Below are 24940 nucleotides of genomic sequence, written 5' to 3'. Positions count from 1 at the left end.
CCGGTATCCTTCTGCTTTGTTTAGATCCCACGGTCACGTGACCCATAGGATTTTAACATGGCGGGTATACCTGCACCCTTTAACGGGGCTTGTATCTCGGGAACGCTGGATCACGCGAGATGTACTATTCTAACACAAACCAGTGGCAATCGCCAAAATGACACAAGTACACCAGGTACATTCTGAATACATGCCTTAAACTTGCCTTAAACTAGCCCCAGCATTTCTGCATTGATTAGTGGCCCATCAGATTAACAGCGTGGGTCCCAGGCAGTCCCATTCAAACTGAATGAGACTGCCAGGGACTCCTGCTATGTTAATCCTATGAGTCATTAGTCAATGCAGAAAGGCCTTAAACGTGCCTTAAACAAGCCCAGCACATACCCAGAATGTAACCGGGCTAGTTTAAGGCAAGCTTTAGAATAGTCGTGGTCTCGTCTGTATCTTCGAATAACGGCCACTGCAGCTGTATGCAATATAGACAGAAAGGCCCTTACAGTATGCTGCAAAGTTCAAAAGTTCTGATACAGTACTATAACTTGGAAAGCCCCACTTTATAGAATAAGGGGCAACGAATAAGAATTTGATCATTTAGTGTACAAGAGTTATTTAAAGGAAGTTTTTTTTCTCCAAAATTCGCTGTGCACGTTTGACTTTTTAATTTATCTTTTAATAAACCAATTGGCTTTGTGAGCCAGCAAAATTATTTGCATAAAGGGATACATGGCTATCAAGAGACAGTTCTGAATTAATATGACTCTTTCAAGTAACAGTTTGCTTTGTATTCAGCCGCAACAGTGCAGTGGGAGCATATTAAAGCAGTGCTTATATTCCAAAGAGCAAGAATAAAATTATTTAACCACCCAAGTATGAAAGCACTAATATTGCAAGATAATTAACAATAGTTTTATTCTTTGCAAGCGTAATTAATTAATCATCAGAGATTAGGTCTTATTGTTAGAATTCCAAGTTCCCTCATTAAATTTGTACTTAAAGAATCCAGATGTTCTTCTTCAAACATAATGAGACCCAACTCGATTATTCTAAAAACAAAGAGGCATCTGACAGGCAAGCCACTCGTTGGATGCACCTATCCACAGATCTATTGTAGTCATATGTTTTTATATAGAAATATCAAAGTACAGAACACAGAGGAAAGGAAGCGGTTTATTTAGGGCATTGGATTCGAAACTTTGAACTGGAAACAATTTTTATATTAGGCCTTTAATATAATGTGCACGTCTTTTTATGTTCTCTAATGTATCAGACATACATTTAAACCATACTGTGGCATTCTTTGTGTGGTTTATTTTGAACAGTATTGAACTGCATTGCTGAGTTTTCATACTGATTTGAACCAGTATTTTGCAGTCAAGTCTTTTATGAAGTTCTTTTATTCTTGAAGGATACCACAGTTTGTAGAGAGAAAGGAAGCATATAGAGAGCCTTAGTTTTCTATGTACAGTGTAAGGGAAAATTAGTGAAATCCCGGAGAAAACAAATAACAGCAAATATTTAAAAGAATAAGACCTTTCAATTGAATGTTTTCTTTAATATAGATATAACCCATACTCCCCCACCCAATCGCAGATCAGGTCCCCTATGGTGTTCTGGGGTCTGGCTATATGTCTCTGTGTGGTGCATACCTGCTGGCAACAGGAGGGCCTGAGTCTCCCGCAATGACATGGGGGACAACAGGAACAGGTTACTGGGGTGAGTGCCTTCGTTCTCATTCAATGGTGCAGCGCCTCCATCTGTAGTAAGCCCCAGGGACGCGGGGTGGAATCCCTACCACAGAAATCCCCGTCCCAGGGGTGAGAGATTCCAGTCTCACACAAGGTTATCTTTTAAAACCAGCAGACTCTTTATTCTCTTGGGCAACAGCAGCAGCCGACAGGTACCGTTGATGCACAGTCCACTAACTGTTCTCCCTTATGATGGTCCCTGCCGCCACTCTGGACCAAAGGGCATCCAGAGTGGGGCTAGCTCTTCCCCTAAAGCAGGGTGAAAGATATTTGGTCCACCTATATCTCACTAGCTATATCAGCTCTACTCATGAGCTGATCACTCCTCTCCTCCCTAACACTAACTCACTCTACTGTCAGACTGACAGAACTCACAGACTGACTAAATAGGAAATGCACTGCTCTTTATGATCTCAGCAGGCAACGCCCCTGTGTCTCTTGATTGGACACAGGGTCAAGTGACCTACCTCCACCAGTCAGGGCAAGTACTTGAAGTGGGGGAAACCCATGATAACTCCTGGCAACCTGCCCTTATCAGGAATTATACCAGGAGGAGGATAAAACTAAAGCCCCATTTCTTACCAGGGCTACATAGAGATTTAATTAGGTATAGCGTTTCTAGAGCTGTGGCAAAAAACAGCAAAATGTCATGGCTGCAGGCAAGGTATAAGCATGGCAACTCTATGACAGGTGGGGATATATTCTCTGCTATCAGACGCCCCACCCAGTTAAACTCCTGCTGCTGGGGGAAACTTTTTCTCTCTCTGGCTACATCTGTATCTAGTGCAATATTATGCCTCAGAATTACAGCACTTTTGGATACATGGAGGGAGATTTAGTAAGCTCCGATATGGGGTATAAGAGCTTGATCCAATATTAAGTGCCATTCAAGACAACGGCCATTATCAAGTTCCTATACTGCCTATCCAAGCTTAGTAAATCCCTGCTGTTGACCTCTCAATAGTAAGAAGGGACAGAGTACATGCAATGTCTGTGACATTACCTGGGAACCTGTCAACCCATAACAGACAGCACAGGTGTTTGGAATCCTTCTTAACGTTTAGGAAGGAAGAGGAGGGAGCAGCGTTTAAGTTTTCTTTGGACAATGATGCAATGAAGTTGGGAGCAGGTGACCAAAGTAATTGCAGTTACTTAAAAGTGGGACAGATATAAGGGTGCAAGGAGGGCTGCAAGGGTAAGAGGCACAGCAAAACTGGAGACTTTAGAAGGCTGACAAACAATTTGCATTTATTAAGGCGTCTAAGGTTATTAGTGTGCTGATGTCTAATGTACATATGCTTTATGACAAAGTATGCACCCAGAGTACTGAAAGCCATTGCTGGGTCTCATTTAAAATGGCAATGGATCCGATACCCCTGAGGAAGTGACAAAACAAAGCGCGTAGGGTCAGAGGTTGTGGCGACTTTGGAGAAACATATGCGCAGCGTTTCATGAGTGAGGACACCTCCAACTACAAAGCGAACAACTGCCCCTGCACAAAGAGTGTACCGGTCACTGGGTCGTACTGCAGAACCCCCCCTCCCTGGCGACAGAGGCAAGAGGAGGAGCGGTTTTGCAATTGTTAGACTATCATGCTTATTATCACTGTTGTGATGTAAGTAGGATTCTGGTTTTACCACCATATCACCTACAAGAAGTTTTCTCCTTTTTATTTATTTATTGATTTGTATTGATAATGTATTTTATTAAATCAGTTTAATTGTTTTCATTAGCCTGTGTTTGATTGTGTGGTGTATGTTGAGTGTTGCTTCAGTTCTGTGTCTGTAAGTTTGTGGTCTGTCATTTTACTATTAGCAGTATACACTATTAATAATTTTTGTGTTTGACTTTGCATGTTACATGACGCCATCCATGGAATTTCTAAGTTGGTCTAGATCTACAAGATCCTATCTCCCTACAAGGATTACACCCTGTTCATTTTTCAGTCTATTTGGACTTTGTTTCTAAGGCGCCGGTTTGTATGTTTTTCCACATCTGTTTTCTGATCTGGTTTGGTCAGTTTCTCCTGGCAGCCTTGGCTCATTAGTATGAGTTCACGTTGCACCATTGTATTACTTGAGTGTAATTAGTATTGGTTTAATTGTTTTAATTAGCTTGAGCGCTTTTTCAACACCCCTTTCTTTGTTGTTTTTTAATGGATCTGCATAGACTACTTATGGATCCTCGTGGATACTGAAGAAGGGATTTCATGGAAGAGTCTTTGTACTTGTAGTGTTCATCATGGTGTAATAACAGGAAGGTTTGACCAGAGTTGAAATAATTTGGGGAAAATAGAAAGACCACACTGATCCCATCATTTTTTGTTTTTATTACTATAGTTTGGTTTTAGGAAAGGGAGTGTTCTTGTTCAGTAGTCAGCAAAATGTTGACTGGTGTCTTTTTCTTCTTAAAGTTATAGTGGTTGGAGGATATGACAAAGACATATGTTGTCAGGAAGGTACTGGCAGAATGCTATAGGACCTTGCAATTGATAGAAGATAGAGCAAGTGAGCAGGTTTGTAGCTCTACTAGGGAAGGTAATTTGGTTACGGCAGTGATGATTCTGGGTTAATGAACTTCTGGGACTGAGATGGATTCTGGTGAGGCAGATGTAGTTTTAAAGAAAGAGAATTAGCAAGGGGGATTTGCTTGAGGATTGCAAATCCAAATGCGACCATATGTGGAAAGGGAATTTTTGGGGGGATGGATAGCATTATGTACCGTGGGAAGCCAGTCAAGGCATACTTGAAGGAGGGGGCATGCTTAGAAATGGGGTGACAGGATTGATCTTGGAAAGAAAGGTGTTAAGTAAGGGGGCTATAGTTTTAAATGTGAGTTGTGTCAATCCGTTGCTAAAGAGCACTTTCTGTTTGTATTGGCGTGCTTTGCTATTCTCTCCATCATTCTCGGTTTGACTCCAGCTGTGCCAATCCAAATCGATTTGTCAAAAAAGCCTTGAACTCCCATTTTTGGATGACAACTGGAATTCTCATAACTCCGTTATCAATACCTCACTCAAATTAATTATTCCATTTTCATTTTAGCCATTTTACATTCAAGTTGAACTCATGATGTGCATTGTACAAATAAATAGGTCCTTTATAGAAATATCAATACACCACAAAACATTACATATAAACTATCATCCCCACTATAACTAATAAACATATCAATTAAAATAATAAATATTAATAATAGCTATTAATTTAAATAGGGATCTTGCACAGCAGTGGCAATGTATGCAGTGCTGAATATATAATATTTTCAGGCACAAGTCCCTTTTTTGGGGGGATTATATAAAGTGACTTGGCCAAGGTCAAAAGAAGATCAAATCGGGATCTGAACCAGGCTCCGCTGCATCATCGTTGTTTGCACAGTTAGTGCATTTACACACTACACAACTACAGTAGCTTCCATGCATCACAGTAATAGAAAATCAGCAGTGGCCTCATTAATAGCCACGCATCCTAATTAGTTGATTATTGACACCCCCCCCCCTCAAACACTCACTTCATAATCTAAACCCTGCATGTACAGTATGTGCCAACATGGAACACAAATGTTCATTATCGAAAACATTTGTTTAATATTGCACCTGGCATAAGTCTTTTAACCTTCACTAAGTGTTAACCCCCAACCAAAGTAGAAATATCTTATTGGTAACAATTGGTACGAACATATATAGTGACATTTTCTACTGCATATTGCAGGTTGCATATGTTAAAGGATTTTTCACACCACATTTCCAACATAATACAAATCAAAAAAGTAATGTGGTCTTGCTTTCAGTTGTACTGTGGTAGTAAAATAATGGTTAATACATACTGTTTATACATAAGGGGGAAATGTCTGCCTAGTTAACATTTAAATATTTAAATTGGAAATTTGTACTTATTTTGGAGTACACAATGGTTGCTCACGTATTTTTGAACCAAATTTGTGATTGTTTTGCAGACTTCATTGTTAATATTTAATCTATTAGTATTCATGAACCTAATAAGAATTTATGTGGTAATAAATTATACCATCTCAAAATTTTGCATCAAACATTTATGTACTATACTGTATGTATATCTTTATTTATATAGCGTCATTGTTACGCCGGTGCTGCCCGCAGACCAGACCCGTCCCTTCTACTGAGGTGAGGAACGTATATGGGCACGCACCCGCAGCAAAAGGAGCGTGTCCGGAGTGTGGTGAATTAGGCGTTGCTAGGCCAGGTGATGTTAGCTAGCAATACTTGCCGGTACCGGTGATGAAGTGCCGTCGTCGTTGTCGTTTTAGCCAAGGTCAGGGATTGGAGAATTCCGGAAGGTCGTTGTCCAAGCAGGGGTCGAGAGCCAGAGATAGACGTCCGCCAAGCCAAGTCGTAACCTGAGAGAATAAGAGAGAGAATGCCAGAGTAGTAATCCTAGTGGAAACTATGTCGAGCAACGAGTGAGAGGGAGGGCAGGCATTATAAAGTGCGGCTGACCAATCAGAGGTGGAGGCAGACCTGGAGGAGTGTATGGAGCTATCCTGGATAGGTCCACTTGATTGGCAGGCAGGTGAGGACTCTTATTCTTGCAGGTGATCCTATTAGTCTGTTGGGGGCGTGGTTTCAATGCTAGAGCAGTGAATAAATTATCTTCACCCGGCACGTGCTGTTCACGCACGTGGCCGGAACACATGGCATCCGCATTGGAGAGGGAAGAGCTAGTAGGAATGAGAGACCGTCGGGGATGGCGGGGAACCCCCAAAGCAGCAGTAGGAAAGTGGCGCCAGCGAGGGGCACGCACTTCGGCAGTGGGGGTTAACGAAGGTGAGGAGGAACCAGGGTGCGGGCGTCGCGATCCCAGACTCCTCACAGTACCCCCCCCCCCCCTCAGGATCGGCCTCAGGACGATCCTTCCATGGTTTTGATGGAAACTTCTTTCGGCAGCGTTTGAGGAGTCCGGGGGCATGAATGTCTTTAAGGGGTACCCACGACCTTTCTTCGGGTCCAAAACCCTTCCAATGGACCAAGAAGTGGACTTTACCTCTCGAAAGACGGGAATCTAGTAAAGCCTGGATCTCGTACTCTTCGTTACCCTGTACCATCACAGGGTCTGGTTTAGTAGTGTGGTCTGGAAAGAGGCTACTGGAGATGAAGGGTTTGAGAAGCGAGGTGTGAAAGACTTTCGGGATTCTCATGCTTTGACGTAGTTGGAGTCGGAAGGAAACCGGATTTACCTGCTCCATGATGGGAAAGGGGCCCAGAAACCTAGGTGCCAATTTAGGGGAAGGAGTCTTGAGATGGATGTTCTTGGAGGATAGCCAAACCTTGTCCCCGGGTTTGTAGTTGGGTGCCAGACGGCGGTGACGATCAGCCTGGGTTTTAGATGTCAAGGAGGCTTTTTGTAGTGCAGATTGAATTCTGGACCAAGAGTCCTGTAGGAGGGCGATATGCTCGTCCATGGCTGGTACTCCAGAGGAGTTTTTTGAAATGGGTAAGTGAGCCGGATGGAATCCGTAGTTGATAAAGAAGGGAGTCCCACGGGTAGACTCGTTCCTGGAGGAATTAAAGGCATACTCAGCCCAGATAAGTAATTCTGCCCAGTCATCCTGAGAGTTAGAGACGAAGCACCTTAAGTACTTCTCGAGGGATTGATTAACCCTCTCGGTCTGTCCGTTTGATTGAGGGTGATATCCAGAAGAAAAGGAAGATGAGATGCCCAGTCTCTTGGTGAAATTCCTCCAGAATTTGGAGACGAATTGGGAGCCCCGATCAGATACGATGGATGTGGGAATCCCATGGATACGGAAAATCTCTTTTGAGAAAATATCAGCTAGGGCGGGTGAGGAGGGTAATCCTTTGAGAGGGATAAAATGTGCCATCTTGGAAAACCGGTCCACTACTACAAGAATGGTGTTCATGCCATTCGACCTAGGCAACTCCACAATAAAATCCATCGATATGTGGGACCAGGGACGCTCCGGAATAGGTAAGGGTAAGAGAAGACCCTGAGGTTTCTGATGAGGAATCTTGTTACGTGCACATACCGGACAGGACCGTGTAAATTCAAGAATGGTTTTGGTCATATTGGGCCACCAGAAGGTCCAACGTTTTCTTGAATCCTGGATGCCCTGCCGAACGGACGGAATGTCCCCAGTCCAGTATCTCAGGAACGAATTTGGGCTCTACGTACAAAGTGTCTTTCGGAACCTCAAGACCGGTCGGGAGATGTTTTTGTGATTTGATGATCTTCTCAAGATTCTTGAATGCCGCAGCCGCTATGATCCTTTGTTTAGGAAGAATGGACTCGGTGGTCTTTTCCGGTCTCTCTTCAGAAGAGTATTGCCTGGAGAGGGCATCTGCCTTGACGATCTTTGTGCCGGGAATATATGAGAGATCAAAATTAAATCTGGAGAAAAATAACGACCATCTGGCTTGGCGAGGACCTAAACGATGGGCATTCTGAATGTACAACAGGTTTTTATGGTCCGTGAGAATAGTAAATGGCTCTTTTGACCCCTCCAGAAGATGCCTCCATTCTTGAAGAGCCAGTTTGATGGGCAAAAGTTCCCTATTGCCCACGTCATAATTTCTTTCCGTTGGAGAAAACTTTTTAGAAAAAAACCCGCAAGGGTGAAGTTTGTCCTGGGGAGAAAATTTCTGAGACAGAACCGCACCAGCCCCACAGTCAGAAGCATCAACCTCTAGGGTGAATGGAAAATTAGTGTTCAGATGTCGAAGGATGGGAGCAGAGACAAAGGCTTGTTTCAGTGTTTTGAAAGCCGTGGCTGCCTCAGGTGACCAAGATGAAGGATCTGCACCTTTTTGGGTCAGTGCCGTGAGAGGAGCGATGATGGTAGAAAAGTTACGAATAAACTTCCGGTAATAGTTGGAAAAACCTAAAAATCGCTGAATAGATTTGAGGGAATTGGGTTGTGGCCAATCCACGACGGCTTTCAGTTTCTCTGGGTCCATGGCTAAGCCTCTGTTGGAGATAATGTACCCAAGAAAGGAAGTGGTAGACTGGTGAAAAAGGCATTTCTCCATTTTTGCAAACAACCGGTTCTCTCGGAGGCGTGAAAGCACAAACTTCGTGTGAATGATATGGTCCTGTAAGTTTTGGGAAAAAATAAGTATGTCATCCAGGTATACAATCACAAAGCGATTGAGGACATCCCGAAAGTTGTCATTGATAAAATCCTGAAAAACTGCTGGTGCATTGCACAAACCGAAGGGCATCACTAGGTATTCGTAGTTCCCACTACGGGTGTTGAAGGCAGTTTTCCATTCATCGCCCTCTCGGATACGGATGAGGTTGTATGCCCCACGGAGGTCAAGTTTGGTAAAGAGGTTGGCCCCCTGAAGTCTGTCGAAGAGTTCGGAGATGAGTGGGAGTGGATAACGATTTTTCACCGTAATATGGTTCAGACCCCGGTAATCAATACATGGTCTGAGAGTACCATCTTTCTTCTTGACGAAGAAGAATCCGGCCCCCACGGGAGAGTTGGAATGACGTATAAAGCCCCGCCTTAGATTCTCACAAATATACTCATCCATGGCTTCCGTCTCGGGCAACGAGAGAGGATAAGATTTGGCCTTTGGCAAGATGTATCCAGGTACCAGGTCAATCGGACAGTCGTAGGAACGATGAGGGGGTAGGAGCTCGGATTGTGTCTGGCTAAAAACGTCCAAAAATTCTGCGTAAGGGAAGGTAACTCCCTCTGAGGATTGGATGTGTTAGCTAGTAGATAGGAAGGACGTTCCATAGACAAAGAAGATTCCTCTGACCTTGACCTCCAGTCAATGGGATTAGGGGATATCCAATCGATGAGTGGATTGTGCTTCTGCAACCAGGGCAGGCCAAGCGTGATTGGTGTACCTGGGGCATGAATCACGTCAAAGCCCAGAGTCTCTTTGTGAGAGTGAGAAGAAAGGGTGATAGGTCTGGTCTCCAAGGAGATATATGCCGGAGTGAGTGGCTGATTATCAATCACGACCAAGGCAACGGGGGAGTTCTTCTTGGAAAGTGGGATCTGATTTTGTTCAAAAAAGGTCTGGTCCATGAAGTTCCCTCCTGCGCCGGAATCGATAAATGCTGCTGTGGAAGTGCGGAAGGTAGGACCGGAAAGGGTAACGGGAATGGTCAATCTTTTAGGGAGTTCCCTTCTGGGTAGGGGGCAAGGAGATTTAGCACCCAGGAAGCACCCCTTCATACTCACTGGGTTTGGTCGTTTCCCGGAGATGGTGGATTGTCACGGGTACGCTGCTGAGAAGATCCGCAATGATGGCACCACTCTCCGGTTGATCGAAATTGTCGTAAGGGTGCCCGAGGTTGCTGGACTCCGAGTTGCATCGGCTCTGGGGCTTCCAGCGCAGGCAGCGGGGAGAAGACGGGTCTCGAGGTAGAAGAGAACCTAGAGAAGGAAGTATGGAAAGGCGTAGCCCCGGGTTGCTGACGCTGAGCGTGACGTACCTGAAGACTCTGGTCCATATGAATACCCGGGTGATGAGGTCCTCCAGCAGTCCTGGCCTGGGTTGTGAAGCAAGTTCATCCTTCAGGGAGTCTGATAGGCCATTCCAGAAGACGGAGACTAAGGACTCCTGACCCTAACGAGTCTCAGCTGCTATGGTCCTGAATTCCAAGGCGTATTGGGCCACAGGCCGACGTCCCTGTGTAAGCTGAATCAGGGAATCAGAAGCAGTCTCTTGTCTTGCGGGGGTATCGAAGACCTGTCGAAAGTCTCGTTTGAAGGCTGCGTAATCTCGAGTAATATCAGGACTCCCAGATCGGGGAGGCCCATGCCAGTGCTTTACCTGTGAGCAGACTGTATACATAAGCTACCTTTTTCCGACCAGTAGAATACAGCTGCGGAACCATCTCGAACTGGATCTCACATTGGTTGAGAAAGCCACGGCAAGCGTGGGGGTCCCCTGCGTAGGGCTTCGGAGCTTTGGAATCTTTGGAGCTGAGGATAAAGTGGATGTTAAATCGGACTGCGCCAGCGGTGCAGCCGCAGGTGGTGCCTGTAGAGAAAGGTCCTGTACCTGTTGGGAAAGGTGAACCACTTGCACTCCTCCTGGCTGTACACAAGGGGAGGGCCACCAAAATGTAGTCAGTGCCTCTCCCTACTTGAGAGAGGCAGGTCACACACAGGTTGCCTGAATACTGGCCTTCCCTGTTCCTCTTCCCCTTGGGGGTGAGTGAGTGTGCACCTTTCCCCTGATCCTGATAGAGGATCAGGGAAGAGCAAGGACTACTGCGGGGGCCCTTAACCCATAGTGCAGTTCCAAGGATCATCCTACAGCTGAATACAACACCAGAGACTGCATAGGGCAGAGGCCTGCTTTAACTGCATTGAGCTGAACAGAATAAACTATTCCTGTTTCATATACCTCCTGCCTGGTGTGTGATATTACTGGGGAAAGAGAGTGATTGTTTATATCGTAGGTGATCGCCTCTAAACGTCTGGAGCCTGTGGCAGATGGATGTGCTGTACTGCTAGAGAACCATGCCGGGTATCTACCCCAGAAACCTGTCCTGTGTCCCGACAACCACCGGCGGACGACTCAGCCCTCCTGCTTACCAACAGGTAGCATGCACCACACTCGCTGTAATGGCAGAATCACCGAAAGGGCGGGGAAAACACTGATACATTCACAACATGCGCACGCGCACGCCACGTGTACGCGCAACGTCATGCGCGCAAGCGTTTACTATAATACAGACCTTAACACATAATGGAAATAAGTCCTTCAGACATAACACTAATAATAGGAAAGGGAGGGGGAGGGGAAGTGAAGGGGAAGGAAGGGGGAGGGGGCAAAGTCTTAACTCTAGTTCTGACTAAGTTTTGAATTTCAATCCTCTGCATCTTAAGAAATTGAAGAAGTTTAAGTGAGGGGAGTACCTAGGCAGACCAAGTACCATTGCCCAGTCCCCTTTGTTCATTATTCATTTAACCACAGGGCCCAAATCATATAGAATCTATCAGTGGAATGTTTGAGGAATGCAGTGAGCCTTTCCATCAACAATACGATGGAAGTGGGCTTTTCCAGGGGCAGCTATTGAGCGTCTGGCAGCTGTCAAGATATGGGAAATCAGGCATCTCATTGTATGATTCCCATGCTCTATTGGTTTTGCCAGTAAATAGGTCACTGGATCCATGGGGATCTTTAGACCAGTTATGGAGTCGATGATTTCCTGAATAGTAGTCCAATATGTTTGTATAATTGGGCAGTTCCACCAGATGTGGACCATATCTCCGACCAGCCCACAGCCCCTCCAACACTGGTCAGAGGTTTCGGGGTAAATCAGTTTGAGCCTCTTTGGTGTGAGGTACTACTGGTATATAATTTTATATATGTTCTCTTTGGTTATAGTATACATGGATGTTTTAGCCGCATTTCCCCAGATACCACCCCAATCCTCTCTATCAATCTCTATACATATGTCACTGACCCACTTAGTCATATAGTTATGATCTGGAGTGTTTGCTGCTGCCTTGATCCCTGCATATATTTTGTTATTAAACCTTTCTGATAGATACTTTTTTTTCCATAGTTGTTCAAAATTGGATAGTTCTGGGAAATCCATTTTCCTTGATAATTTGTGGAGAAAATGTCTAATTTGAAGATATTTGAACATAGATATGTCTGGGGAGTTGGATTTAGTACACAGTTCCCGATAACTTCGTAATTTGCCTATATGGAGTAAATCTCCAATCTTTGTTATGCTGTTATTTTTAAATATATCAAAACTATTTAATAACACAGCCTTGTGGAAACTCTGGGTTATCAAAGATTGGTGTGAGTTGGGACATTCCCGAAGTGAGTATGTATTTTAATTTAGCTCTGGTCCACATATTTAATGTCAAATTTAATTTTCTCCTCTACCGAAAGTGAGGTGGCAGTGGGAGATCTTTTGAATATTCTGTCTCTATATCTACCCAGCAGGTTTGGCCCGGGCTAGTATTCCAGACCACTACTTGTCTTAACTGGGCCTCTTGGTAGTAATGTATTAAATCCAGGACATCTAGTCCCCTTCTATCTCTTTATGACAATAGCACTGACCTAGACACTCTAGCTCTTTTGCCCTGACAAATAAATTTGATTTATACTGCACTAATTATATTGCACTAGGTATTTGCAGTATGCCTGTATAGGTCACAAGGCTAAGAAGGTAAAGTATGGATATGTAAGCAATCCAATGTTTTTGGGTAGTAAGGAGAGTGGCAGTAAGACCTTCTGACATGCAGATGCGATTCTAAGAAGTATATCATATAAGGAAGTTGGGCACTAAGTTCTATTCAGTGTTCTATTCAGCCATCTGTAACCACATTGCAGCTTATCACAGCAGCCCTTTACAAGGATATGGCTTTTAAAAATGCAGTGAAATATGTGTATATTGGAGAAAAATTATGCATTCATTGCTAACATTTACTGTGCCCCAAACCAGCATCCTGCGATGTCCTGCCCTACCTACACATGTGGAATCATACCATGGCACTGCTAAATATTGCCAATCACAATGCCGTCAGGTCCATACACATCAGCCCCAAACCACTATTGGCTGCTCCAGCAACCATAAAACATAATGATTAAGTGGGAAATTATTCTGATGAAGGAGCGGCTGCTCCCTTATGTTACAATACCTATCAGCAGTCATGCAACATGTGAGATTATAATCCTTTTATTAAATAGACCTTGCTTTTTGATTGTGTGCACTACTGCACTGTTCATTGTTAAAGAAGAAATTACAAAGAAGATGGAAAAGACATGCAATTCTCGATAATCCAATTTTTGTGACTTTAAAGTGTTTCCCGATGGGAATACAACCAATACCGCTAAACTAATTTATAAATGGAAAACTAATATGGGATATTAATTTTATTTACTTTTTAATCTCAACATTTTTATATACACTTTACAAACATTACTCTGTTTGGGCTTTTCTTGTAAATGTAAATCAGTAAAGGAAATAATAAAGCCTAAATCAGTTATTCTGATTTTGTACGAGACCTTGAAATGTATTGGTTTCATCAGCAAAATGTCCTTGAGCAAGACATTACACTGTCAAATTTAATGACAAACCAAAACAAATGTTATCATTAACATTTTTCATAAAGTCTGCAAAACATGTATCCGTTGACTAACATGATTAAGATGCAAAGGGGAAAAAAGTGCCTGTTAGTCAAATTCAAAGATTTTGCAAGTGTAAAGTGTATGAATTTTGCAAGGTATTAAACAAATGTTTATGTAGAAATAAATATATGTTTTCCTATATATAGTAGTGCTGGCTAGAGCTGGGGGAAATTTGGGGGGGATTTGGGTAGGTCGGTTCCTTTGCTGCACGGATTTCTAAGAATCAGTCTCAAAAAATGCGCCTTTTCCGAAAAAATTATTTCTATCACTGACAATCCGCGCAACGGATTAGTCGTTCGAGCCAAGAACCATTATCTGCAATCTACGGATGAGGAGGTGGAGTCATGGAGTATTAATAGAGTGCAGCGGCCTCAAGTTAAAGCCAGTTTTTGCAGGGTTTAGCTGTGGATTGGTTAGACTGTGTGTTACTTGTGTACTACTATACCTTAAAAATAAAATAATGTTTTACTTACTAATAGCTTTTGCATTATTAACCTGCTGAGATTGAATGGGCTTTCAGTGAAGTGGGCTCTGGGCTCTGTCCCTCATGCTGAATATGTTACTGTGATTGTAGTATATTAACTGGAATATATAGCAGCATTTATTATCGGCATTGATATTACTATAATAATTAATCACAAGAATAATTATTAAGCTCCCAGAACTGTTTAATAATAACTCTGACAATTTTTGACAAGGACAGTCAGGGATAATATCTAGTGCTGTATTGTAGCTTTATTTCCTATCATAATTCTCTATTTGTGCACTATTGGCAAATGATGAAGAGTGCTTCTTTAATGCTTAGTTACACTAGTATAAGATTATACCTTGTTATTTACGTAAGAAATGTGGAACCCAGCTGAACCATTAAACAACAACCAGGCAGGCATTAATAAATAACCAGCCAGCTGTGAATGACTAGACTTTCATTAAAGTGTTCTCTGCCTCTGGCCCTCATGTTACTGTGATTGTTGTACAGTATATTAACTGAAATATATATAGCAGCAGTTAACAGTATTGATATTACTGTGAAAATGAAAAATAATCCCAATAATAATTTTTAATCTTCCAGACCAGTTTAATTGTAACTCTGATAATTTTTGGCAAGGACAAGTCAGAGATAATATACCCAGTGCTGTAAAACCGTGGCAGCAGGAAAAACCATCACAGCAGCAGTCACTGGCTGCCATTACATAATAATATACCTCTCTCTCATATATATATATATATATATATATATATATATATATATATATATATATATATATATATACAGTGCTCGACAAACCCGGTCGCCAACTCGCCAGCTGCGATCGGATATTGGCTCGTGGCCAGTAACCTTTCCCCTGCTCTGCAAAAAAAAAAAATCCCGTTCGGAAAAAAAAATTTTTTTGAAAAAAAAAAAATCGTAGCTGATTGGCTGTGACGCAGGATGGAGTTGCCAGGACTTCAAACCGCCCTTTCTGAATGGGTAAGTAATGGGGGGGGGGAGTTGAGTGCGTGCGTGCATGCGCGTCTGCTGCTGCTCCTCCTCCTCCTCATATCCTGCTGTATAATTCTGTCAGCTCCTATAATTTACAATTTACTGATCCGGTCATGGAGGAGTTTGGACAGATGCTTCAGGTGGGGGGAATTTAATGCACTTTAAATATTTATATACTGTATACACTGATACATCCTTCCCCCTCTCTCCGGTGCTCCCGCTGCCCGCGCGGGTCTCAACATACTGTAAAAGCCGGGGTGTTTCCCCCCCCCCATCCTGTGTTCCCGCTGCCCGCGCGGGTCACATGCTGAAGTAACCGGGGTGTTTCTCGCCCCCCCCCCCATCCTGTGTTCCCGCTGCCCGTGCGGGTCACATGCTGAAGTAACCGGGGTGTTTCTCTCCCCCCCCATCCTGTGTTCCCGCTGCCCGCGCGGGTCACATGCTGTAGTAACTGGGGTGTTTCTCTCCCCTCCCCCCATCCTGTTTTCACGCTGCCCGCGCGGGTCACATGCTGTAGTAACCGGGGTGTTTCTCTCCCCTCCCCCCATCCTGTGTTCACGCTGCCCGCGCGGGTCACATGCTGTAGTAACCGGGGTGTTTCTCTTCCCTCCCCCCATCCTGTGTTCACGCTGCCCGCGCGGGTCACATGCTGTAGTAACCGGGGTGTTTCTCTCCCCCCCTCCTGTGTTCTCGCTGCCCGCGCGGGTCTGAAGATACTGCAGTTGCCGGTGTTTCTCTCCCCTCGGTGCTCCCGCTGCTCGCGCGGGGCGGGAGGAAGTAGCGGGGTGTTTCCCCCCCCCCTCTCTCTCTCCCCTCCGGCGCAGGTCCCTTCCTGTGTGTGTGTGTATGGGTATGAGAGAGAGATTGTGTGTGTGTGTGTGTGTGTATGAGAGAGAGATGGAGAGATTGTGTGTGTGTGTGTGTGTGTGTGTATGGGTATGAGAGAGAGATTGTGTGTGTGTATGGGAGAGAGAGATTAAGTGTGTGTGTGTGTGTGTGTGTGTATGGGTATGAGAGAGAGATTGTGTGTGTGTGTGTGTGTGTGTGTGTATGAGAGAGAGATTGTGTGTGTGTGTGTGTGTGTGTGTGTGTGTGTGTGTGTGTGTGTGTGTGTGTGTGTGTGTGTGTGTGTGTGTATGAGAGAGAGATTGTGTGTGTGTGTGTGTGTGTGTGTGTGTGTGTGTGTGTGTGTGTGTGTGTGTGTGTGTGTGTGTGTGTGTGTGTGTGTGTGTGTGTGTGTGTGTGTGTGTGTGTGTGTGAGATTGTGTGTGTGTGTGTGTGTGTGTGTGTGTGTGTGTGTGTGTGTGTGTGTGTGTGTGTGTGTGTGTGTGTGTGTGTGTGTGTGTGTGTGTGTGTGTGTGTGTGTGTGTGTGTGTGTGTGTGTGTGTGAGATTGTGTGTGTGTGTGTGTGTGTGTGTGTGTGTGTGTGTGTGTGTGTGTGTGTGTGTGTGTGTGTGTGTGTGTGTGTGTGTGTGTGTGTGTGTGTGTGTGTGTGTGTGTGTGATTGAGTGTTTGTGTGTGTGTATGGGAGAGAGAGAATGTGTGTGTGCAGGACACCAGAGGTAACCCCCCAGTCAGTCACCCCCCCCCTCCACCAGTCAGTCACCCCCCACCCAGTCACCCACCCAGTCACCCCACCCCCCCACACAGTCACCCAATCAGTCACCCCACCCAGTCAGTCAAAAGTCCCCCAGTCAGTCAGTGTCAGTCATACCACCCCCCCACCCAGTCACCCAGTCACCCAGTCAGTCATCCCACCCCCTCACCCAGTCACCAAGTCACCAAGTCAGTCAAAGTGTCACCAAGTCAGTCAAAAGTCACCCAGTCAGTCAAAGTCAGTCATCCCACCCCCCCCCCAGTCAGTCAGTTGCCTCCCCCCCGTCAGTCAGTTACCCCCCGTCTCTCCCCCTTCTCTGTCTCTCCCCCCCTCTCTGTCTCTCCCCCCCTCTCTGTCTCTCTCCCCCTCTCTGTCTCTCCCCCCCCTCTCTGTCTCTCCCCCCCTCTCTGTCTCTCCCTCCCCCTCTCTGTCTCTCTCTCCCCCCTCTCTGTCTCTCTCCCCTATCTTTCTCTCTCCCCTCTCTTTCTCTCTCCCCTCTCTGTCTCTCTCCCCTCTCTGTCTCTCTCCCCTCTCTGTCTCTCTCCCCTCTCTGTCTCTCCCCTCTCTGTCTCTCTGTCTCTCCCCTCTCTGTCTCTCTGTCTCTCCCCTCTCTGTCTCTCTGTCTCTCCCCTCTCTGTCTCTCTGTCTCTCCCCTCTCTGTCTCTATGTCTCTCCCCTCTCTGTCTCTCACCTCTCTGTCTCTCTGTCTCTCCCCTCTCTTCCCTCTCTGTCTCTCCCCTCTCTTCCCTCTCTGTCTCTCCCCTTTCTGTCTCTCTGTCTCTCCCCTCTCTGTCTCTCGGTCTCTCCCCTCTCTGTCTCTCGGTCTCTCCCCTCTCTGTCTCTCGGTCTCTCCCCTCTCTGTCTCTCCCCTCTCTGTCTGTCCCCTCTCTGTCTCTCCCCTCTCTGTCTCTCCATCTCTGTCTCTCCCCTCTCTGTCTCTCTCCCTTCTCTGTCTCTCTCCCCTCTCTGTCTCTGTCCTCTCTGTCTCTCTCCCCTCTCTGTCTCTCTGTCTCTCCCCTCTCTGTCTCTCTGTCTCTCCCCTCTCTTCCCTCTCTGTCTCTCCCCTCTCTTCCCTCTATGTCTCTCCCCTTTCTGTCTCTCTGTCTCTCCCCTCTCTGTCTCTCGGTCTCTCCCCTCTCTGTCTCTCCCCTCTCTGTCTCTCCCCTCTCTGTCTCTCCCCTCTCTGTCTCTCCCCTCTCTGTCTCTCCCATCTCTGTCTCTCTCCCTTCTCTGTCTCTCTCCCCTCTCTGTCTCTCTCCCCTCTCTGTCTCTCTCCTCTCTGTCTCTCTCCCCTCCCTGTCTCTCCATCTCTCTCCCCTCTCTGTCTCTCTGTCTCTCCCCCCTCTGTCTCTCTGTCTCTCTCCCCTCTCTGTCTCTCTCCCCTCTCTGTCTCTCTGTCTCTGTCTCACACACTCTCTGTCTCACACTCTCGATCTGGATATCTTATTTACCCTGTATATCTTAACTGCCCTATACTACACCGAAATAACCTATACTGCTTTCTTCCAGATCTGACTCAAGCTTCACCCGGGAGACATCGGAATCCCCCCCAACCCAGAAGACAGGTAAGGAACACCTCCCCTCCAATGTATAACATTGCGGGAATGAGGGTACCTGGACATTGAGGGACTGCGGATCAGGTACGATCCCAGGCGGGATTGCTGCTTTAAATATTGTGAAGCAGGGGCATCCAGGCACTAGTTAAGGGGTGCAGGAAACTAGTCATTCACATCTGGCTTTTTTTTCTAGATCTGATATTTATTCACACAAACACACACACATACTCAATCTCTCTCTCCCATACACACACACACACACGTAACAAGGACCAATTGTAGTATAATGTAATACAATAAATAAACTTATGTCAAAAACGAATGTTCTTACTAGGAATTTATTCAATTTATTTTATTTATGTATTTTTTTAAAAGCGGGGGCGGGACTAGGGGCGGGGTTGTGGGCGGGACTAGGGGCGGGGTTGGGGGCGGGACTAGGGGCGGGACTAGGTGGCGAGTAGATTTTTTGGTTCGGCGAGTAGATTTTTGGGTGATTTGTCAAGCACTGTATATATATATATATATATACAGTGGTTGACAAATCACCCAAAAATCTACTCGCCACACAAAAAAATCTACTCGCCACCTAGTACCAAACGTGTGCTGCTTGGGCCAATATTTACTCGCCCGGGGGTTAAATCCACTCGCCCGGGGCGAGCAAATGTATAGGTTTGTCGAACACTGTATATATATATATATATATATATATATATATATATATATATATATATATATATATAACACAAGTGAAGTACAATAATGACATAAACATTTCCAGTAGTAGAAATACCCGTTGTAGTCTTTTGAATAAGTATTTGGAAAGTAGACATAGAAGTAGACGTAGTTTTGGTGGAAGTCGTTGTGGTGGCGGCAGCATTGGTGTTGATGAATTTGATAAAGTTAAATCCGTTAAAAGTGGCGCTGTTGGTACTGGAGATGATCCATCTACCACTAGTACTCTAAGTGATCATGATAATTGTCACAGCAAGTATAAGCGGAAGAACAATTATGACTAGGCTACTTTGCATTTCAATATAGAATAGTCTTTTATGTCTCTACAGTTTATTTTCACATTGGGCTACCAGTTTCTACATTATCTTATTTTGTATTTTCCACTTCCTCTCAACATCCATTGCAACCAAATATCCCTCTTACAAACACTGTATATTATACAGTATTTTGTTTCTGAATATCTGCCATAGCCGATGAACGACCCTGAGAGGTTTGAAAGCTTGTAACATATTAACTACATTTGGTCCAATAAAAGGTATCATACCACCTACTCCCTCCTTTGTTGCTACATGGCTCCCCACCCTTCTATTGAAATAGGTGGCCATACAGTGAACCTGGGAAAGCAGGATACTTGCTGATCAATCTTGGAAGAACAGATCGATCGGCTGCTTAGGTAATTACATTTAATTAAAACTAAGCAAATTCTGTATCTATTTAAAAAAATACAATGACATGCAAACTATTACTGCTATAAGGTGTCTTTTGCCAGTGAATATACCATTAATTGAAATGATGAAACAACATAAGATTTATATTGATCTATACACCATCAAATGTGGATAGCAGGCACAGTTTATGTTTGTGATATTTTATAGAGACTCTTATGAGTTGAGTATGGTTAGCTATTTAGATTTTTGATTTCACCATGAGGATACTTTTATACAATGTTTATAAAATTTAGAACCTCTTACCTTTGTAGTTCACCTTAAAGCCAATTGATCCGATACTTTCATCAGTTTGGAGATGTAACCACATTTGGTTATTCATGCTCACAATTAAATCGGGTACAAAGCTTCCTGATAACCTATAGTTAAGTGAGAAGCAATATTAATATTCACTGTACTATAAAACTGTATGTATTGAACTGGTAAAGCAGTAGTCCATGCTGATTGTTTTAACGGGGGCAATTATTATTATTAATTACGCTACCTGAACTGGGGTCCTGTGGATCTGATCCATGGTTCCCTGACCCCCCCCCCCCCCCCGGGAATGCCCTGGTTTATTAAATATCAGAGTTTTAGTCACTACACAAAAATAATTGCTTGGTAGACACTACAGTATATGGCTGCCAGGGTAAGACTAGCTTAATTGGCCAAAAGGCCAGTGGAGAGAAGGAGCGGCTCAGTGAGTAAAGTCACTGACTGGCACTGAGTTTAAAGCAGGGGAACCTGGTTAAATTCCTGGTGTTGGCTCCTTGTGACCTTGGGCAAGTCACTTTATCTCCCTGTGCCTCAGGCACCAAAAACATAGATTGTAAGCTCCACAGGGCAGGGACTGTGTCTGCAAAATGGCTGTAACGCGCTACGTAAAACTAGCAGCGCTATACAAGAACAAACAATTATTATTAATTATAAAAGAAACATACTGTATGATGCATCTTTCTGTCGTTGCTGCGTTATTCAGTTATTTTGTGTCTTACATTGGCACAGAAAACTAGAAGTATCTCAGAAATGTGGGGGTAAGTGCCTAGAGGTCATAGTTTTCTGGAGATCAGTAGACCACTGATCAGTCCCAAATGTGAATTCAGGTACATTTGCAAACAGTAATCATATTAATTTGTTTACTTAAAAATCTCAAAAAAAGAAATGTTGAATACCATACCTCCTTTATAAATTCATATCAGATTAATCTAAATACATTTATATAAAAGTGCTGAAGAATAGGTGAGCTCCTCTATGAATGTACCACCCAATACTATGAAGAAATAAAGTTATATCCAGTAACTATTAGTAAAATATTATTTTATTCATTCAACCAGAAACAGGGTTGTGTGTATTACAGAAACAGGGGATACATATCATAAAAATATACTCGATATATAGCAAAATGCATATTACCCATTTCAGAGGTCAGATTATATACCTACTGTACAGTAGATATAACTGTGGTATTTTTTGGCTTGAAAACTCTCTTAAAACTCTCAAGGGAAACAGATATCTTTATTGTTAAAATTGAGATATTTTTCCTTTAAAATAACTATGAGCTACTAATATAACACCATAGTTGGTAAAATGCCAATGCAAATAATCAATCTGATATGATAGTGATATATTTTGCTAGGTTTAAAAAAAAATCTGGAATGCAAAATATTAATCAGATTGGGGTATGTTGAGTGACTGAAGTTCATCATTATTCCGTACATGATTTCAATTCCCAATTGATCTTTAAGTATTAAAATATTTAATGAAGATACAAAATGTGTGTTGTAATTGTTCACCAAAGTGAAGATTTAGGGAAAAAGTCATACATTACTAAAGAAAAGTGCAGGACCAATATTTTCTAATTATGATAATTTTTTGCTTATTAATGTTAATGTATAAAGATCATCCCAGTCCCAACCTTGGGTCAGCAAATATATAAAGACATGTTATATGGAGACATTTTTGGAAATTATAGAAATTCTATAAATATGTGATTTGGGTTTTCACCAACTGTATCAGAAATTTGTATAAGAAGATAATAAATGTGCATTAGCTTGATACATGAATCCTCATTGTACATCTGAGTCGAGATTTTCAAATTTGTTTGGTGAATATGGATCTGCAGCCTATCAGCTGGTTCCGTTGGTCCGCGGATTTCTTCGAATCAATCTCAAAAAGGGTGATTCGCTTGTTGCGGATTCCACAAACCTTGTATGGATTTGTAGAATACAAATCCTTAAGAATTTGTATTCTTAAGAATTTTTCAATTGATCGCTGATTGATCGGATTGGATTCTACAAATCAGTCCACGGGTTGTGTCCAATGGCGGTTTTTGATGAATCCGCATGGATTAAAATCGGCCAAATCATTTTGCGGATTATAACCACAAAATGGATTTTGAGGGTAACATCAGTGAAAATATGAGAAACGGAATTGGGCGGATTGGCCCATCTGACCTGCCTGAAAAATTAGTGTAAGACTAATCAGATAATAAATAATAAAAATATATTACTTATGTTTGATCCTAAAGATAAACAACATGTTTCATTAATTTATTAATTAAAAATTCTGATTTTTCTCTTTGGTTTCCATGGTGTGCATATATATATGTTCAGAAAAAAACATAGTAGGAACGATATGGATATGAAAATATTTACTCTACTTAAATAGACGCTTTATTTTAAAATAACACAATATCATTTTAAATGCACACTACTTACTGTTGCAAAACTGTTTTTGGATCACCAACTTCTCCACCATCACCAATTGTCAGAGTGTCATAGCCAATTTCAAGATCAAATTCTTCAAAATTGATCTGAATAATCTATAAGATAAATCCCAAATGCATATGCAATTAAATAAAATGTTATACATTACTGACAATATATTTATCGATCTGTGTACTGAGAAAGCCTGCAAAAACACACTGTGTTGCCCACAGTGCATTAGAAGAGGTTTTTAAGATGCAACAATTATTAATTTCTGTTGGAAAGCTCGGTAGGCAGCTACAGAATCAGGTGTGATGACATTGCTTTGCCTAAAGAATGTTTGCCCTGTAAAAACAAAAACATGACACTACCATGTCTATTGTGGTACCAGCAATTGAATGTGAAAACAATGTTTTACTATTGTCCTCTAGTGGCATGCAATCATAACATGCAGGCTCCACAGTCTTCATTTCTGTCAGTGACTGGTATCCAGAGAATTTCAGAATTGAGTTACCTTTATTGTCTTACCACATACATCTGCTTACAGCCATGTTATGCAGCATGAAACACTCTTCTGCTACAGTATCTTGTGTCTCTCTCATAGGTGAACACAAAAGAAAATCACTGTCATTGAGAAATGGGGTATAGCATAGCACTCTCTAAATTGTTTTGGGATTTTGTGACAAGAAGCTGGTGAAAATTACCAATTTCAAGTTCTTAAACATAGCTGTATGCCTCGAAGAAAGCACTAATGATACATGAGTGCAATCAATTGCACCAAGAACATTAAGAAATTGAGCAATATTGTAAAAGTCATGTTTAATTTCAACCTCACTGCAAGAAACTGTAGGGAATTTAATGAACAGTTTTTAATACCTAGTTTAATATCAAATAAAATGCTGAAAGCAATGTAGTGAAAGAGGTTTCTGCCAGAATGATGCATCCAGTGGCTTTTTCCCCCTCTCGGCTCTTCGACAATTTAGTTAAAGGCTACAGTAAGAGTTTATGTGTGAATGTATTTGATTATACATATATGTACAGCATACAGTATGTGTGTGTGTGAGCAATTATTTCTTTGTTACTGAACAGTCGTTATTTTTACGGATGCAAAACAGAGGGAAACTTTGCTGGTACTTCACAAACTTTCAAAACGTTAGAAGCACCAATGCATTAGAGTACATTTCAAACTCTAAAGACCTGCTCTTTTGAATTGCATTATGTTCGAAAGTATTAGGCACAAGGATTCAAATAGCATTAAAAGGATATTCAGTATGTGTAAGCAGTGTTATGTGTTTGGTCTAGAATTTTAACCTTAGGATTTAAGTCCCATCAGATTGTATTTTCTGTTACAGTTTTGCATTCAGTAGAGTATTGGGAATATATTGTATGTGATCTTTAAGCCCTTTAAGCATTGCCAGCATTTCAACAATGTCACCCAAAGGAAATATAGACTAAGTTAGGAGAACTCTGAAACAGTCATTTCAAAGTTAGTACTGTCATAATGAAATTACAGTAGTTGGTAATGTTGTGTAGATGTCATCATTACTCCTTGTAATTAGGTATTTAGAATTATGTAAGTGGAGTCACAGAATGATTTGAACATGCTACTCATTTAAACGGAACAATTTCATATTTGCTCATATTAGTAATTTGGGCAATTCAGAGGACAAAGCATAAATTAAATTATTCAGTAGTCAAGAAACAGCAGTACCACCTCTACAGAAAATGAATTGAACCCATAGCAGTCAGTGAGAGCAAATTAACTACTGTATATAATATCGTATTACAGGAGCATTCATTACAATACATTCAGGTCAATGTGTTGGATTAGCATAGCTAATCGTGGTTAGAATACAATTATGCTTCTTTCAAAAAAATGTTCAAATCTTCAAACACGATACAGATAATGTCATTGCATCAGAACTGTATACAGTGTCATAAAATGTATACTTCCAGCTATTTTGAGGCACTGTCCCTGAAAGGAGTAAATGTACTGTATATAACTGTAAAGATTATTCAGTTAAGGTTAACCCATGTATGGATGTAGGACATTAGAATGCTCTAAACAGTGGTTCATCTAAGGCTGCGTTTATAGTGGCGGCGACAGCGACGTGACGGCGATGGTGACATCACACTGTGGTCGCTGGAACAATCTAATTGACGTGGTTTCCAGCGACCGAGACCAAGCTGTCGCGCAGTTGCGCCGTCACGACACTTCTACTATAAGAGCAGCAATACATTTGTTTTACCATGATGTCGCGTCGACAGCACTATAAGCGCAGCCTTATAGGGGATAAATAGGG

The 24940-nt window shown here is 42.8% G+C and overlaps 1 protein-coding gene and 1 long non-coding RNA gene across 8 annotated transcripts in view; one reads left to right on the top strand and one right to left on the bottom strand.

Annotated features, from left to right (window-relative positions):
* Positions 1-24940, bottom strand: part of CSMD3 (CUB and Sushi multiple domains 3) — a 1548521-nt gene that overhangs the window by 653811 nt on the left and 869770 nt on the right. For all 6 annotated transcript variants that reach the window (XM_075582415.1, XM_075582410.1, XM_075582412.1 and 3 more), the window contains 2 exons: positions 22650-22753; positions 20200-20312 (listed from right to left, as the gene is read on the bottom strand). In XM_075582415.1, the coding sequence (XP_075438530.1) occupies positions 20200-20312; positions 22650-22753 (217 nt within the window). The remainder of the gene's footprint in view (positions 1-20199; positions 20313-22649; positions 22754-24940) is intronic.
* LOC142478096 (uncharacterized) overlaps positions 19787-24940 on the top strand; it is a 40255-nt gene continuing 35101 nt past the window's right edge. The window contains exon 1 of one of the 2 annotated variants that reach the window (XR_012792995.1): positions 19787-19901. This is a non-coding gene — a long non-coding RNA (uncharacterized LOC142478096). The remainder of the gene's footprint in view (positions 19902-24940) is intronic. The other variant, XR_012793001.1, reaches the window with a different exon arrangement.

This window comes from Ascaphus truei, chromosome 2 (assembly GCF_040206685.1).
Source record: "Ascaphus truei isolate aAscTru1 chromosome 2, aAscTru1.hap1, whole genome shotgun sequence".
Classification (NCBI taxonomy): Eukaryota; Metazoa; Chordata; class Amphibia; order Anura; family Ascaphidae; genus Ascaphus; species Ascaphus truei.
The sequence above is the reverse complement of the archived record's forward strand: the minus strand, read 5'-3'. Positions and strand labels throughout refer to the sequence as shown.